General features: G+C 36.6%; 1 protein-coding gene across 1 annotated transcript in view; it reads right to left on the bottom strand.

Moving 5' to 3' along the window:
• The window catches only part of LOC111515951 (very long chain fatty acid elongase 7), a 30,248-nt gene extending 17,489 nt beyond the window's left edge, over positions 1 to 12,759 (bottom strand). Inside the window, exons 1-2 of the mRNA XM_074180466.1 lie at positions 12,599 to 12,759; positions 6,368 to 6,564 (exon numbers count right to left, since the gene is read on the bottom strand). Coding sequence (XP_074036567.1) covers positions 6,368 to 6,564; positions 12,599 to 12,659 — 258 coding nt within the window. The 5' untranslated portion in view covers positions 12,660 to 12,759. The remainder of the gene's footprint in view (positions 1 to 6,367; positions 6,565 to 12,598) is intronic.
• Positions 12,760 to 15,625: the final 2,866 nt, after the last annotated feature.

Genomic DNA, 15,625 nt, shown 5'->3' with positions numbered 1-15,625 from the left:
GAAACAAAAAAAATATAACTCAGATCAATTATTGACTGATATTTCATAACCTTTGTCAATTTTAGTAAAAACGAACAGAATATAAAGTTGAAAGATGAGGAATAACATCATGTTTCCTATGGAGATGTATAAATATTGCACGCTCCTAAGAGCGGTGCCCGTGCGAAAGTAGCTTTTTACATTGGATCTAAAGTAGTGAAAGTTTTGTTTGAAGGTGATTGACAATGTTTCATGATGAATTTCACTAGTTCGGACTTCCATTGTCTACTATATAAAATGATTTGAAATCCCTGAAACAAATAAAAAAGAAGAATTGAAAATGAAAAGCTGAAAATAACAATTATATTGAGCAAAATGAACCTGAAATGAAATAATAGTGAAATAAAATACAAGTAAAAATAGAAAAGAATGTTTTTGACTTTCTACTACTCCATCTGATACAAAAAAATGGATGAGAGAATCTTCCAAAGAAAGGAAGGATTAATCAATTTGAAAATAAGTAACTCTATACATGGATGTGTAGATCATGCAAAGAAGTAACTTTCAGACACATCCATGTATAGAGTTACTTATTTTCAAATTGATTAATCCTTCCTTTCTTTGGAAGATTCTCTCATCCATTTTTTTGTATCAGATGGAGTAGTAGAAAGCCAAAAACTTTCTTTCCCAAAAAATTAATCACTCCTAAAAATATAACCCTTTCAAATCAAATAAGATTCCTCATGGCTGGGATTAAATCAAATAGGTGAATGAATGTCATTACGATGTCATCGATGACATAAGCAGATCAAGCTTATTCCGTGACATTCAAAATCGTATTTCATGATGAAGTGTGTGTATTTTCTATAATGTTATCCAATTTGGTACTGAAGAGCCTTCGGGCAAGTGTCTTAAGGCGAAACACGTGTATACCAGTTAGGGTGACAGTGTTCCATGTGAGTACAATTTATTACCATTCATTCAAAGTAGAACTCATGTGAATGATATCTGATTCTTATTCCTCCACGAATGTTCGATATACAAACTGAATAGAGAAAAGTATCTTCTGTATAATTCAATGTTCATATAGAAGTATTTCTTTCGAAAGAATTTTTTCTTTCGTGTAATTCAATGTTTATATGAAAGTAGCTGTTTCAGGAGGACTTTCTTTCAGTTTGTGTCTGAAAGTTACTTCTTTGTATGATCTACACATCCATGTATAGAGTTACTTATTTTCAAATTGATTAATCCTTCCTTTCTTTGGAAGATTCTCTCATCCATTTTTTTGTATCAGATGGAGTAGTAGAAAGCCAAAAACTTTCTTTCCCAAAAAATTAATCACTTCTAAAAATATAACCCTTTCAAATTAAAAATAGAACAATTGAATAAATAAAAATAGAGAAATGAAAAAAGAAACTAAAAATAAAAAGTGGAAAGATTCCAAGTCGCGTTAGTTCACGACGTTTCGATTGTTAGTATCTACAATCGTCTTCGGGTGATGACTGGACTGATTACTCCGATAGATGACTATCTATAGGTCGTTCGAGTACTTTCACTTATCTCCGCTTTCCATTTTCCGCTTCACTGGTTCCGTGGGAGATGACCGTTTTGGAGGAGTTGGCCATTTTTCGCTTGATTATGGGTTTCCATATGCTGCGTATTTCTACGCTGGCTTGGCTGAATACGTTGTTCGACAACATGTATGTGGCTTCCTTGAATTTTCTCCTCAACCAATGTTCCTCTCTGTGCAAGATCTCAGCTTGGGACCACTCGATGTTGGGTTGATGGGTCCAAACATGGTCTGCTATTCCTGATTTGCTGGTTTCTCCTCGCTGTGTGTGTTTCTTGTGCTCGGCAATGCGAACATTCAATGGCCTCTTAGTTTCACCAATATAGGATTTTCCGCACTCACAGGGTATCCGGTAAATGCAATTCTCGGAATCGCAGTCCGCGTTTGGTGGCCTGGTTTTCGTGAGGCTGCTACGGATAGTGTTACCGGATCGGAAGCAGGTTCTGATGTTGTACTTGGAACCAATTCTTCTTATCCTCTCCGATAATCCTCTGATGTAGGGAAGTGCAAGCACTGGTTGTGACGGCTTCTCTTCCTTGCGAGGCTCCTGCTGTCTTTTAGCCAAAGTCTTTTCTAACATCGCTTTGGAGGAATCATCAAGACTCTATTAGACCGTGCTTTTGGGCTCTGTAATACGAAGGAAGGTCTCGAAAAGGAACTAGACATCATCAAAAATGATCTTCAACGGAATGGCTACTTCACTTTTTATTTTTATTTTCTTTTTTCATTTCTTTATTTTTATTTATTCAATTGTTCTATTTTTACTTGTATTTTATTTAACTATTATTTCATTTCAGGTTTATTTTGGTTAATATAATTCTTATTTTCAACTATTCATTTTTAATTCTTCTTTTTTAGTTGTTTCAGGGATTTCAAATCATTTCATATAGTAGACAATGGAAGTCCGAACTACTGAAATTTACTGAAAGTTTTATTGCACAAAGTTGGCGTTTAACAAATGAAAAAACATTAAAATAGTTTAAGGTGTCATGAGTTGAAGCTCAAAACAATGGACACTTACTTTTGATATTACCGACAATTGCATATTGTTCGTGAAGGTATCTATAGAAAAGAGAGAATTTGCCACCGAGGTTAATTGTGATGTTTGAGCCTGAATAGAATCCAACGACAGGATATAGCTAACGACATATAAGTTCTGTCAAAAAAGTAATACTTCCGTGGATCTCTCCAATCTTGGGAACAGAAAAAATCGCAGGGGGGCAAATCTGGTGAATACGGTGGCTGAGGTACAATTACGGTGTGGTTTTCAACCAAAACGTTATAAACAAGCAATGGCGACTGAGCAGGTGCATTATCGGAATGCAAAAGTCATCAATACTTTTCTCACAATACCGGACGTTTTCTTCGTATTGCAAGCAGCTTATAATTCCAATATAATACTTCTCATGGACCGTACGACCATCTGACAAGAACTTCTGTTGTATTACGCCACGGCAATTGGAGAAAACAGTGAGCAAAACTTTGACATTTGATCGAACTTGGCGTCCGTTTTCTGGTTTTGACTTCTCTGGATTCTTCCATTGTGACGATTGAACATTGGTTTCTATGTTATAACCATCTACCTATGATTCGTCATCAGTTATTTACTTTTAAGCAAATTTGGGTCGTCGTGGACGTCATTCCTTCAGCAATTTTGGAACGAACTTCGCTTTATGACCAAAATTTTTGAAAAAATTGCATAGCATGAGCCAATTGATATGCCGACATCCTCAGAGATACTTCTAATAGTGATTCGACGATTCCTCATGACAATTTCCTCCACTTGCTCAACATTTCCATCAATTGTTGATATGCTGGGGCGTCCAGGACGATCGTCTTCATTGACATCTTCTCGACTTTCTGTGAAAAGCTTGTAAACTATTTCCAATACCTATTGAAACAGTACAGAGAAGGAATTCCCGCCTCGACATAAGCGTCGGCATATTATTTTTCAATTGGATTGAACACACAATAGTAAGGAGGCAAACATAAGAGAATATGACCACGTGTTTCACACATCGAATCAATAATATACTCTTTTTTGAAATTACGTTGTTTTATGGTCGCCGGTAATACTTTTTTCATTGGAATCTTTTCGGGTATTTTCATGTCATGATTTCGCATGAAATCAACAATATCTGCTTTTTTTATGTTATTGTTTGGTATTGTAGTCAATAACCAAAAATGATACGAAGCGTTATCCATAACAATAACTGAGTTTGGAGAAATATTTGGGAGAAGCTGCTCACTGAACCAGGTTTCGAATAAAGCCGCAGTCATATCTTCATGGTAATCAGCAGACATGTCTTTTATATTTTTGTCCGACAGAAACAAAGCGTTAGGTACGAAACCACTTTCATTCCCGGTATGCAAAATTATAACACGTTTTTCCCTTGAAGAAGGTGTGTTCAAAGCACAATCATGGCTGTCAAACCAAGTTCCGTCGAGTAGATTGTATGTCTGCTGGATTCTCGGTAGCTTTTCATTCGCCTCAAATATTTTTGTCGGAGTCGAACAATGTGTGTCGATTCCATTATGACCATCCGAGTGTTCAATTTTTTATATTTGAAACCACAAGACAATAAGACACCTTGTGAAGTTTCTAAAGATTTGTAATTGTAATCGGGATAGTCGAGTAATTTATACCAAATCATTTTCAAGGTTGGTACTTCATTTTTTTGGTATATACCATAAATTGGTCTCACCTTAAGTGAGACTCTACCAAAGCGTGATATGCTGTTTTTGCAGTATAAACTCCCAGTTCTCTAGCAATAACTCTCACTGCATAACAGCCGGTGGAAATTTTACTTTTCATTTTTCTGATGTGAGCGTCAAATTTCAGTCTACTGTCTATATACAGCCCCAGAAATCTAGTACACTCTCTGTTCTCAATAATACCGCTCGCTACAGATAAATTCTGAAGTGAACATTTGAAAGTCATAATATTTGTTTTTCTAAATATTGAGGGAGACTTAATTTTTTGTATATCATGAGCTATTGTCTCATTGAGTATATCTATACCTTTACTATGCCACAATATAGTGGTGTCGTCAGCGAAAAGAGTGAATGTTCCAAATGTACTTATGTTCATCAAATCGTTAATATACAACAGGAACAATATGGGACCGAGAACCGATCCCTGTGGTACACCAATATTCATTTCAATACTGTTTGAACATTTAATCGTTTTCACAATCTGACTGCGACCATTGAGATACGACTCAAACCACCGTAGTGTTATCCCTCTACATCCGTAGATATTCAGCTTTCGTAGCAGTATTTCATGATCAACGCAGTCAAACGCTTTTGTAAGGTCACAAAATACTGCTGCAGCAGCATCTCCATCATTCATATTGGAATAAACCTCAAACAGAAAAGAGAATATTGCATCATGTGTGTTCTTATTGCTCTGGAATCCAAATTGATTTTTCTTTATAATGTTATGGCGAAGGAGAAATTCATTGAGTCTGTTCTTAACTAGTTTTTCAATTAGTTTTGCAATAGTAGGAATGAGAGATATTGGTCGATAATTTGAGGGATCATCTACAGAGTTACCTTTATATAAAGGAATCACTATCGACAATTTTAGAAAGGATGGAAACCTGCCATTTCTGATTGAAAGATTGATTAGTGATACAAGAGTTCTGAGCGCTTCTATCGGAAAATTTTCAATAATTTTGTTTGGAACTTCATCATAACCAGATGTTGATTTATACATTATGTGATTGGCTGATCATTGTCTAGACTAGAGTTCTGGTTCCACTCCGAACCAGATTAAAATAAAAAGCAATTCTAAGAGATTGCCGAAATGAAAATTGAAGAAGACAATATTAACAAAAAACGAGATATCGATAATCCTCTTTTGATGTACTGTTTGAAACCTTTGGTTTAGTAAAGAATGTCACTGGAGTTTTATCCCAACACCAAGCCATCATTTTTAAGACCTCGACATGTGTTTCAATCTCCAAAAAAAGAATAAATTGAGTTTATTCTTCCTCTTGGAGATGGTCACGTGATGAGGTATTAAAAATAACGGTTTGTTATTGGTAACATTCATCGATAATCGTAGCAAAACTCATTCATTCCTACTAGCAGATAAAACCTGGTTACATCCTATAATATCAAAACGATGTCAATCACCACGATGAATGAAATTTAGCACAGGTATGACATCTGTTGAGGATGTTTGGAAATAAAGTGAACCAGAGAAGAAAAACCTGCCAGTATTCAGACACAAAGTCTGATTCTTTCTGGTTCAACTTTTCATATTCATTATTGAATGAAAGTCATTTTTCCAACGTAGACCTTGTCAAGGTCATCTGCATAAGTTTGCAGATCTACTTTTCTTCTGTATATCTATCAGCAGCGACCACAGAAGGGGAGAAGGGGAGTACCCCAAAGAGAATGTAGGCTGTTCAATTTATTCCCATCTTGTTTCAGGGACAGCTTTATCATTTGATTTGAAACAGTCATGTTCTTCGCAAATATGTTGTAGAGGCTAGAATCTATAGATGATATTAATAATATTCACAGAAGTGTTGATAAAAAGTCGAATATCATTGTTTTTTTTATATCGAGAATACGGTTTATAATATTCAACAACATATTCATGGAAATTTTTTCAAAAAACTTTTCATCAATTAAAAATCTCTATAACTAAGTCCATATTCGAACTAAATATGAATATTGATAAAATAAATGTTCAGTTCGAATCAGTTGCAGGGTAATTCTGAAACATGAATAATTCTTTGTAAAATATAATTGCAAAAATTCGTCATCCTTGTCTGCAAGATTTTTCCTGTTTGGACGAAAACTTACCTCATAGGCAACGTACGTATTGATCACTATCTGAATGGCATTGTAAATTATTATAACATTCCTGAGATCGAAAGGTTTGCGGTTTTTCATGAGCTCCGGTCCCAATTTCAGGACGAAATAAAGATATAATCCCACAAGAATACCCGGTTCAAAAGGCGAGGACATCAAAAACAGACCCATCTCCATGGGCCTGGGATCTGGAAACAAATAAGAATTTCAATTCACTTTTGACAATAATAATTGAAATATAATCCAGAGCTTTTAGATGCATACTGCTGACAAAAGTGTAGCCTTGTTTTGTCGTGGCAGAATCCTAAAACGTTTTAGTCGATGTCAGAGTCAAAATATTTCAGGAGAGACTATTTTTTTTGTTAGATTCAATGTTTATATGGAAATAGTTGTTTCGAGAAGGCTTTTCTACACATCTTTGTAAAGAATCAATTTCGAAATTGATTGCTTTTTCCGTTCCATCAGAAATTTCTAACATTTTCTCGTACGACGATAGAGAAGTAGGAAGCAAAAATGTTTTTCCAAAAATTATCGTATTTTGTCACCGTTTCCAAATCATCGTAATGAATTAACGATATGATTGACTGATATCTGAAGAAAAAACAATTAGAACTTCCAAATGTAATAATTGAGATTTGAAAGTAGAAGGGGAATAATTCCAAGGGCTCCAATAATCAAAACAACCATTTTGACAAAATGGTCAGGATAAATTCTGTGGAAAAAAATTCGAATTTTGTTTCGTCTTGCTCTAATAATCGTGAACAACTAAATAAGGCTTTCGAAGTTGTGTGAGCCTGAAGGTTAGGAACGAATAGTTCCAATGAATTGAGACTCCTCGTTCCTCGTCATTCCCCGGAGCGTAGAGCAATATCGGTGTCTCATCAATACCGTGCGAGTGCCGCAGGCAGCAATAAACACTCTCAGGGCCGCGTTATGTCAATGGATATAGACCGAGACCGCATATGCTGGACATGCTGATAGCAAGTGCATTAGGTTCTCGGATGCCTCGCGGCAGGCCCTGCACCTTGTGTCAGGAACCTCTATACCCATCGGGCGACTGTGGTAGACATAATCCTAGCAGGCCATGACAAACCTCCCAGTTTTCGACCTCAGCTCACTTGACCTAAGCCAAGGTCTTCAATGTTGTGGAAGGAGACCCAATGCTTTGGCTTATCCTTGTGTTTCCGCAGAAGTGAGGGGATCTCTGCGGATTTTATATGAGCTTTTTGCTGAACGGGTTCCAACTCGGTGACAGAGTTGCACTCACCTCGTTCAGTGCCACGTTCACCAGTTGGTTGGTCAGTTGTCCACATTTTTATCTTCATTATTATCACATTATTATAACATCGATGCAAGCAATAAAAAGACGACAATTCTAAGACCTTCACAACCGTCGAACTATGGTGAAAAGTCAGAGTTTGCAGTAAAGATCTACAGAAAAGATGTAGATATACAGAAATGATGTATTGGCAGTGCACATATTATGGTCTTTTGGTTTGGCGACCAATGATGGAACAAAGTACAAAAAACTCATACTACCACATCCATATCTTGTTATAACGAGGTGGGCAAGAGTAAGCCAAACCAGTTTGAATGATTGTCCTAGCTTTAGAGTATCGGTCCACCGATGAACTCTAGAGTAATATCAAAATTGGTTCCAGGAAAGTCGTGAAAAACTGAAGACTTTCCTGAGATATTCTTGAACATTTTGGAATCATAAGCAATGGAGAACAATGGTGAATAGAATGAATACAATGAACTGTGTTGATTTTATTTTACACGCATTATATTAGCCTGTATGTATGTATGTATGATTGTTTGTATGCATGTTTGTTTGTAACTCTCAAGCTTCGGATCTGTGCTGACAGAACTATCAGCATTATTGCTTGCTCTATTCGCAGGCAGATGGCGCTGTATGTAACCTACTAGATATTTTTTTATCTATTCGCGGGCAGATGGCGCTATACGCAACCTCCTTGATAGGTTGTTCACAAAAGAAAATCAAAATAATAAATATAGTTTAAAAAATAAAAAACACGATTTTAAAGAACATCTAACTGAAAAGTTGAGAAAAAAAATTTTAAATGAGCTTGAAACAGGAACGATCGAAATGAGCGCTTTGTGCCACATTTTCTGTATATCTAGCGCCCAGGCTTTTCACTAGTATTTTTCGATCGTTATTGTTTTAAGCTTATTTAAAAAAATATTTTTAAGTTTTAAGTTCAATGTTCTTTAAAAGCGTGTTTTTTAGTTTTTTTTAAACTATATTTATTCGTTTGAGAATGTCCGTATAAGACGAAACTGCAGTAACGTCACGTCAGTAACAAATACAATTGAAAGAAGCAAGTACAGCTAGACAAGACACATACTACTTTAAACTGAAAATGAAGTACCATCAAGCATCGCTGCTTCAACTAATAGTGCTACAAACTATAGGAAAACAGTTTATCCATATAGTACGAAACTGCAGTAACGTCTCTAAAAAATACAAGTGGTATGAAAAAATAGGAAGTTTCATTTCTCAATTTTCATGATGATCACCTACTACGTAGTAACGGCTACATCAATCAATTCCATAATGAGTGTGCTAGACATTCATTTTGAGCTCCATCTATCGGCCCTGAGTCAGCAATCTATTGTATGCGACCAGATCAGAAAATAGGTCAACGAGATACATACAGATTTTTGGTGAAATACACCTCGGAAAACACATAGAAAAATCTTCATGGAGTGAACGTATGAAAAAATTACTGAGCAGGAATTCCACAATATAGTTATGGGTTACCTATTAGAAATTCCTCATTTTTTGTGGAGGAAAAAATCAGTTTTTTATCGACCTTTTTTGGGTAATTGTTACCTTCCACAATCTGAAAAAATCTGAAAAAATATAAAAATTATAATGGAGAACTTTATACAAGTGTAGAAGGGCAAACTTTTTAGTTTACCCCGATAAGTTACTGCGTGAAAATCAAAGTATTTTTCACAAAAAAAAAAATCTTTTATTTATCAGTAACTTGTCGTATTTAACAATTTTGTCTATCAAAAAAATTATTAAGAAATAATACTTATCTTTTACGTTTTGGAGGCCAAAATCTGCCTCAGTCTTCAAAAAGACTGACCTGAGTCAGCAATCTATTGTATGCGACCAGATCAGAAAATAGGTCAACGAGATACATACAGATTTTTGGTGAAATACACCTCGGAAAACACATAGAAAAATCTTCATGGAGTGAACGTATGAAAAAATTACTGAGCAGGAATTCCACAATATAGTTATGGGTTACCTATTAGAAATTCCTCATTTTTTGTGGAGGAAAAAATCAGTTTTTTATCGACCTTTTTTGGGTAATTGTTACCTTCCACAATCTGAAAAAATCTGAAAAAATATAAAAATTATAATGGAGAACTTTATACAAGTGTAGAAGGGCAAACTTTTTAGTTTACCCCGATAAGTTACTGCGTAAAAATCAAAGTATTTTTCACAAAAAAAAATCTTCTATTTATCAGTAACTTGTCGTATTTAACAATTTTGTCTATCAAAAAAATTATTAAGAAATAATACTTATCTTTTACGTTTCGGAGGCCAAAATCTGCCTCAGTCTTCAAAAAAAAAAATCGAATATATCGCAGTTATTCCTTTTTTGATAGCTTATTTCTTTACTTCTTCGACAGATGTCAAAGAAGTTTTGAAATATGAAATTATGTCAATGTTGTTGATTGACAACTGAAACATTCGATGTAATACAAGGTACTCTCCGATATCAGTTTGTTGCCATTTCGCCACAATCCAAAGTTTTCTTCAAGATGGGTAGCCAAGTACGGTCTATTTCTAAGGAGCTATTCGAGACACAATTCTCTCCAGACATGAAAATATACGCTGATTCTTTTAGCTTACGTCTCTTAGAATGAGGCTCATTGGTAATCTTTCTTGTCCTATTCCATTCCACCCGATATTCACCGTCTGATTTTAAAATGTGTTCTGATAATTTCGATCCTGTCAATTGTCTATTTTTTATATAATCTCGATGTTCATTCTCACGCACTTTCAACGGTCTTGAGGTTTCACCAATGTAACTTTTACCACAAGAACAAGATATTTTATTAATTTTTTCAGATTGTGGAAGGTAACAATTACCCAAAAAAGGTCGATAAAAACCTCGTATTTCTAATAGGTGGATATCATGCTGATACCGAGGTATTTCTAATAGGTACTTGTAATTCAATATCGGAATAGATACAGCTTGTTATGTTCTATGTGAATGTGGAGCCCTGTATCACAGAATTCAAGTATATCTCCATTATCTCCGGAGGAATATGACAAACATTGAAAAAAGTACTCATACAATGAACTACATAGATGTCAATGAGTATTTACGTTCAGAAATATACCTTTGTATTCGTTAGTAAATATTTGAAAGGGACCGTATTATTATCATAAGAGAAATCCCCTTTCATCGACTCATTTATTCTTTCTGAGTTCCTCTGAAGTACATACAAATACATGTATCTTCATAATTTATATGTGTCTATGTTTTTATTGTAATAATGAAAAAATGAGAGGCCGAAAGTAGGTTCTTACAAAAACAGACAGATAAGACCTATTGCAATCTGTGTGTTGTGTTACCCAATTTTTAATATCAGAAAAATATGAATGGATAGTCATTCCAACATAAATCTTCATTTATGTTTGGAGAAGAGCGTTTTTTTTTTACACGATTTATATTAGCTTCACCTGTATATGTATGTATGTTTGTTTGTATGTAAGTTTGCTTGTAACTCTCTAGCTCAGGATCTGTATTGACAGAATTATCGGCATTATTGCTTGATCTATTCGCGGGCAGATGGCGCTGTACGTAACTATCAATTATTGCTTGATCTGTTTGCGGGCAGATGGCGCTGTACGTAACTATCAATTATTGCTTGAGCTATTCGCGGGCAGATGCCACTATACGTAACTTCCTTGATAGGTTGTTCGGAAGAAAATCAAAATAAAAATTTTAAGAATAATAAGTGTAGTAATTTTTTACTACAGATGGAATTTTTAAATATTCACAATTACCCGTGATTCAGTACAGAAAAAAGTTTTTAACGAAACGGAAGATACATTTCAAAATCTAATTTATATAAAAGCAAACCAGAATATGGATTTCAACAGTGAAAACTTTGTCGTAAATTGTACACCTACAAAATTCAGTTCATATTTTATTGAAACAACGATAAAAATAAAATGAAAACAACAATAGAAATTAATTGGCGCTCCGGGGCGACTTCATTGATTCCAGTGGCGCATTTGCTTTTTCAGCTGCAGGAAAACCCGGAAAAACCTGCAGCACCACATCATCTGAAGATCTTGATCTTCAGATAATAAAAATACTAGTATTTTTCGTTCGTTATTGTTTTAAGCTCATTAAAAAAATATTTCTAACTTTTCAGTTCGATGTTCTTTAAAAGCGTATTTTTTAGTAGCCAAGCGGTTCGGCGTAGGGGCTTTGTTCACTCACTCAAATTGACCGCAGTGTTGGTCGGTGGTTCAAACCCCAGTCTGAACGATCAATTTCCACTTGCTATCGTCCAACCCGTGTTAGGAATCACCCGTTGAAAAGTAAGACCTCGTTAATCCTAAGCTCGCATAAGTTTCGACTTCTGAGGGTTGTCGTTCGTAGGGGTGCGACAGCTGGTTAACGGAAAAACCGATTTCAAACAGATTTTTATTCAATATCATTTTCGTTGGGAACACCCAACTTCAATAGCTACACGCATGATTTGATATAGAATAGCTGATGAGATATATGGAAGCTGTCTGATATTGTATGGTGAAGGTAACAAGTTTTGAACGACAGGTTGACTGATCGATTTCAAAGTATTGAGGAATGGTTTCTCATTCGGTAGTCGATTCTCTGATTTGCAACAGTCAACTGCGAAACCCTCGTTTTTCTTCAACTAACCTGACTTGATGTTTCTGTCGATTCCATAGATGGCGGTTTTGTAGATGACGTTTATCCGACGTCAAGTTATTGTGTTATTAGTTGGCGATGTAATTATTCAAATTGAATCAGTATTTTCATAATTAAATTATTCAAGAATTGAACCTTGCATATTTTTGAAAACTCGACGCTACTCGCTACTATGCTAGAACATAGTATATTCGAAATGGAGATTGTATTAACAGTTGAAATTTGATTTTTCACCCTTGATAAACGATACATCATGTTTTCAACTTACCCGCTATATCTTCAAATAACCAGAAATATCCTAGGTATATTTTTTTCAGAAGAAGAGCCATTACACAAAACGAAATTTATACAACTTAGATCAGCTCAACACAAATTACCGTACAAAACTGTATGTTTGAGGTATTTGGAAAGAGAAAAAACAATGGGAATATTGGGTTATTGCTGTATATACTTTACATGTATTTACCATTATTTGTGATATCGTTAATGGTAATTAGGTAGATTGTCGAGGAATGGAATCAAACATTTTTTGGCCCTTGCATAGAAATGAACATTTTGAATATTCATCTGCTATCTTTGTATTATTGCGCTGAACAGGAATTGGAACTTTCTGTGAAACATAATTATCATAATCATTTTCCAAGTAAGTTTCAAAAAGCCTTCGAACGATGCGGAAACATTTAATTTCAATGAAAAAAATCACATTCTGTGTTCAACATGAATAGACGAAACTGAATCGATAATTTCGTTAATGTAAATTTAATATTATCATAAATAATGGAAAATGATAGTGACGCTGAAATAATGTAGCCACCGATACACGAGATTTTCGTCTTTCCTCGAGACAAAAGTTAATGTCACATGGAATGACAAGACAAGTCGAGTGAAAGGTAACATTATAATAATTTACTTCACTTTCATTGCACAGCTTTTGAAATTATTTTCATTCTTGATCCAGAACGAATACTATTGTTTATGTTTTCAATTTTTCTTTGAGTTTCTTCAATCTTTAGAATAGGAAACAGTTCCAGGGGAGCAAATCTGGTGGATATGGTATCTGAGGCAGGATAACGGTGTTGTTTCTGGCCAAAAAAATACGAAAAAGCAATGACGAGCGAGCAGGTGCACTAACGTGACGCAAAAGCCATGAATTGTTTCTCCACAACACCGGACGATTTCTTAGTATTGCTTCTCGTGATACTCCAAGATGATACTCCTTATTGACAGTACGATCATCTGGCAAGAACTTCTGATATACTACGACACGGTCACCGTACATAAGTAAACAGAAGTAAATTCACTCCTGTCGGTTTCTTTGATGTTTCGGGTCGAGATTATATTTTCTACCGTTAGAGTGCCGTAGATGGTAGTATAGCACTCTTGGGCCCGCGTTATGTTGATGGATATAGGCCAAGACCGCATATGCTGGACATGCTGATAGCAAGTGCATTAGGGTCTCGGGCGCCTCGCGGCAGGCCCTGCACCTTGTGTCAGGACCCTCTATACCCATCACGCGACTGCGGTGTTGAAGACACCATCCTGGCAAGCCATGATGAACCCCTCAGTTTCCGACTTCAGCCCACTCGACCTGAGAAAAGCGAAGGTCAGGCGCTTTGATAAGCCAAGGTCTCCAATGTTATTGAAGAAGACCCCATGCAATGGCTTATCCTTGTGTTTCCGCAGGAGTAAGGTGATCTCTGCGGCGTTTATCTGAGCTTTTTGCTGAACAGGTTCCAACTCGGTGACAGAGTTGTGGTCACCTCGTTCAGTGTCAAAAACTATACCGAGTTCATCAGCTGCTCGGGCAGCTGCTCTAAAGAGATGCTCCAATTCCAGCTCTCTCATGGTCACGAGGCATGCAGAGAAGGGGATCCGAACTTCTGACGACTTTACAGGCTGTATCCAGCACCATTCTGTCATGTAGACACTGCAGACTGAAAAGTCCACGGCGTCCCTGTTGTCGGGAGAAGTACAACCGTGAAACGGACGATTTAAGATGCAAACTCCTATAGAGATGCATAATTTTTCGGGTCTTTACGTCGAGTTGATACAGCTCTTCCCGTGTCCATTTCACTACTCCAAACGAATATAGTAAGATTGGAACGGCAAGCATATTTGTTGCAGCAACTTTGTTCTTCCCCGACAGTTCCGATGACCAGATCTGTCGAAGTTTATGCTGATACTTGCCGCGGAGAGAGTTTTTCACTGCTGTTACCTCTTGTGAGTGGCGTTGTTCCACCCCGTGGTAAGTATACGTCTCTCCGGAATCCAGATAGTGTAGGATGCTTCCATCTACGAGCTGCATATCCCCTCCGTAGTCCCCGCATCGTCCTCTTTCGAGATGGACCATTGCACATTTGTCTATCCAGAATTTCATACCGATAGCATGCGTGTACTCTTCCACCACCCTCAAGGACTGATGGAGATCCTTCTCTCCAGAGGGATAAAGTTTCAGATCATCCATATAAAACAGATGGGTAAGCTTGTGCCTCCGGTTTCTGGGGGTGCCACAGTTATACCCTCGAGTGTTTCTGAACTTATTATTATTTTTTTTTTCACTGTAGTGTGCGCTGGTCAGGCCCTATCCCCCGAAGCCCCGATACATTCGGGAGGGCGTGCCAGCATTATCAACCAGTGACCACTCCCTACACCGTGGGGTAAGTGATCATTGGGTCCAAGAATCATGTGCCCTGAGCAAGCGCAGTGAGCCAAGAATGACAGCCTTCTGCTTCTGCATTATTATTATTATTATAGACCAAACTTGGATACAGTTTGACAATGACACAAGACACGATTCACGCGTGATCTGTCAAAAACAGTGTTGTCAAAAAGATACCAGCAAAAAAATCACTCATTACCACGCTGGATATTGAATTGAATCCGACAGCATGGTCCTGCCGCTGAAAAAACAAGAAACATCTGCAAAACTCACAACCTCTGTGACGTAATAAATGTCTGTCGGATATAATTCAATATCCAGCGTGGTATTAGTCGGAAACAAGTTGTTTTCCGGAAAGCATTTGCCAGAACCTACGGTGTAGGTGGTCGAATAGTTCGAGACTTTTCCAAATATTAATTTTCTAGTACGTATGTATGTCTTCTCGATATAGACTTCAGACACGATTATAATATTTATTTTTTTTAAAGGTTCCTCCGGTCGGATCCTGAACTCAAATCCCTGATACATTCGAAGGAAGCGCCCACAGCATTTTTCCAAACACCACTCCTCACTCCGTGAAGATGTGATCACTAGGTTCGCGAATCGTGTTTTTCTGAGTAAACGTAATCAGCCAAG

Source organism: Leptinotarsa decemlineata, unplaced genomic scaffold, assembly GCF_025532065.1.
Source record: "Leptinotarsa decemlineata unplaced genomic scaffold, Ldec_3_MD MMD2_tig00026294_RagTag_RagTag, whole genome shotgun sequence".
Taxonomy (NCBI): Eukaryota; Metazoa; Arthropoda; class Insecta; order Coleoptera; family Chrysomelidae; genus Leptinotarsa; species Leptinotarsa decemlineata.
Note: the sequence above shows the minus strand (reverse complement) of the source record. Positions and strands in the feature narration are given on the sequence as shown.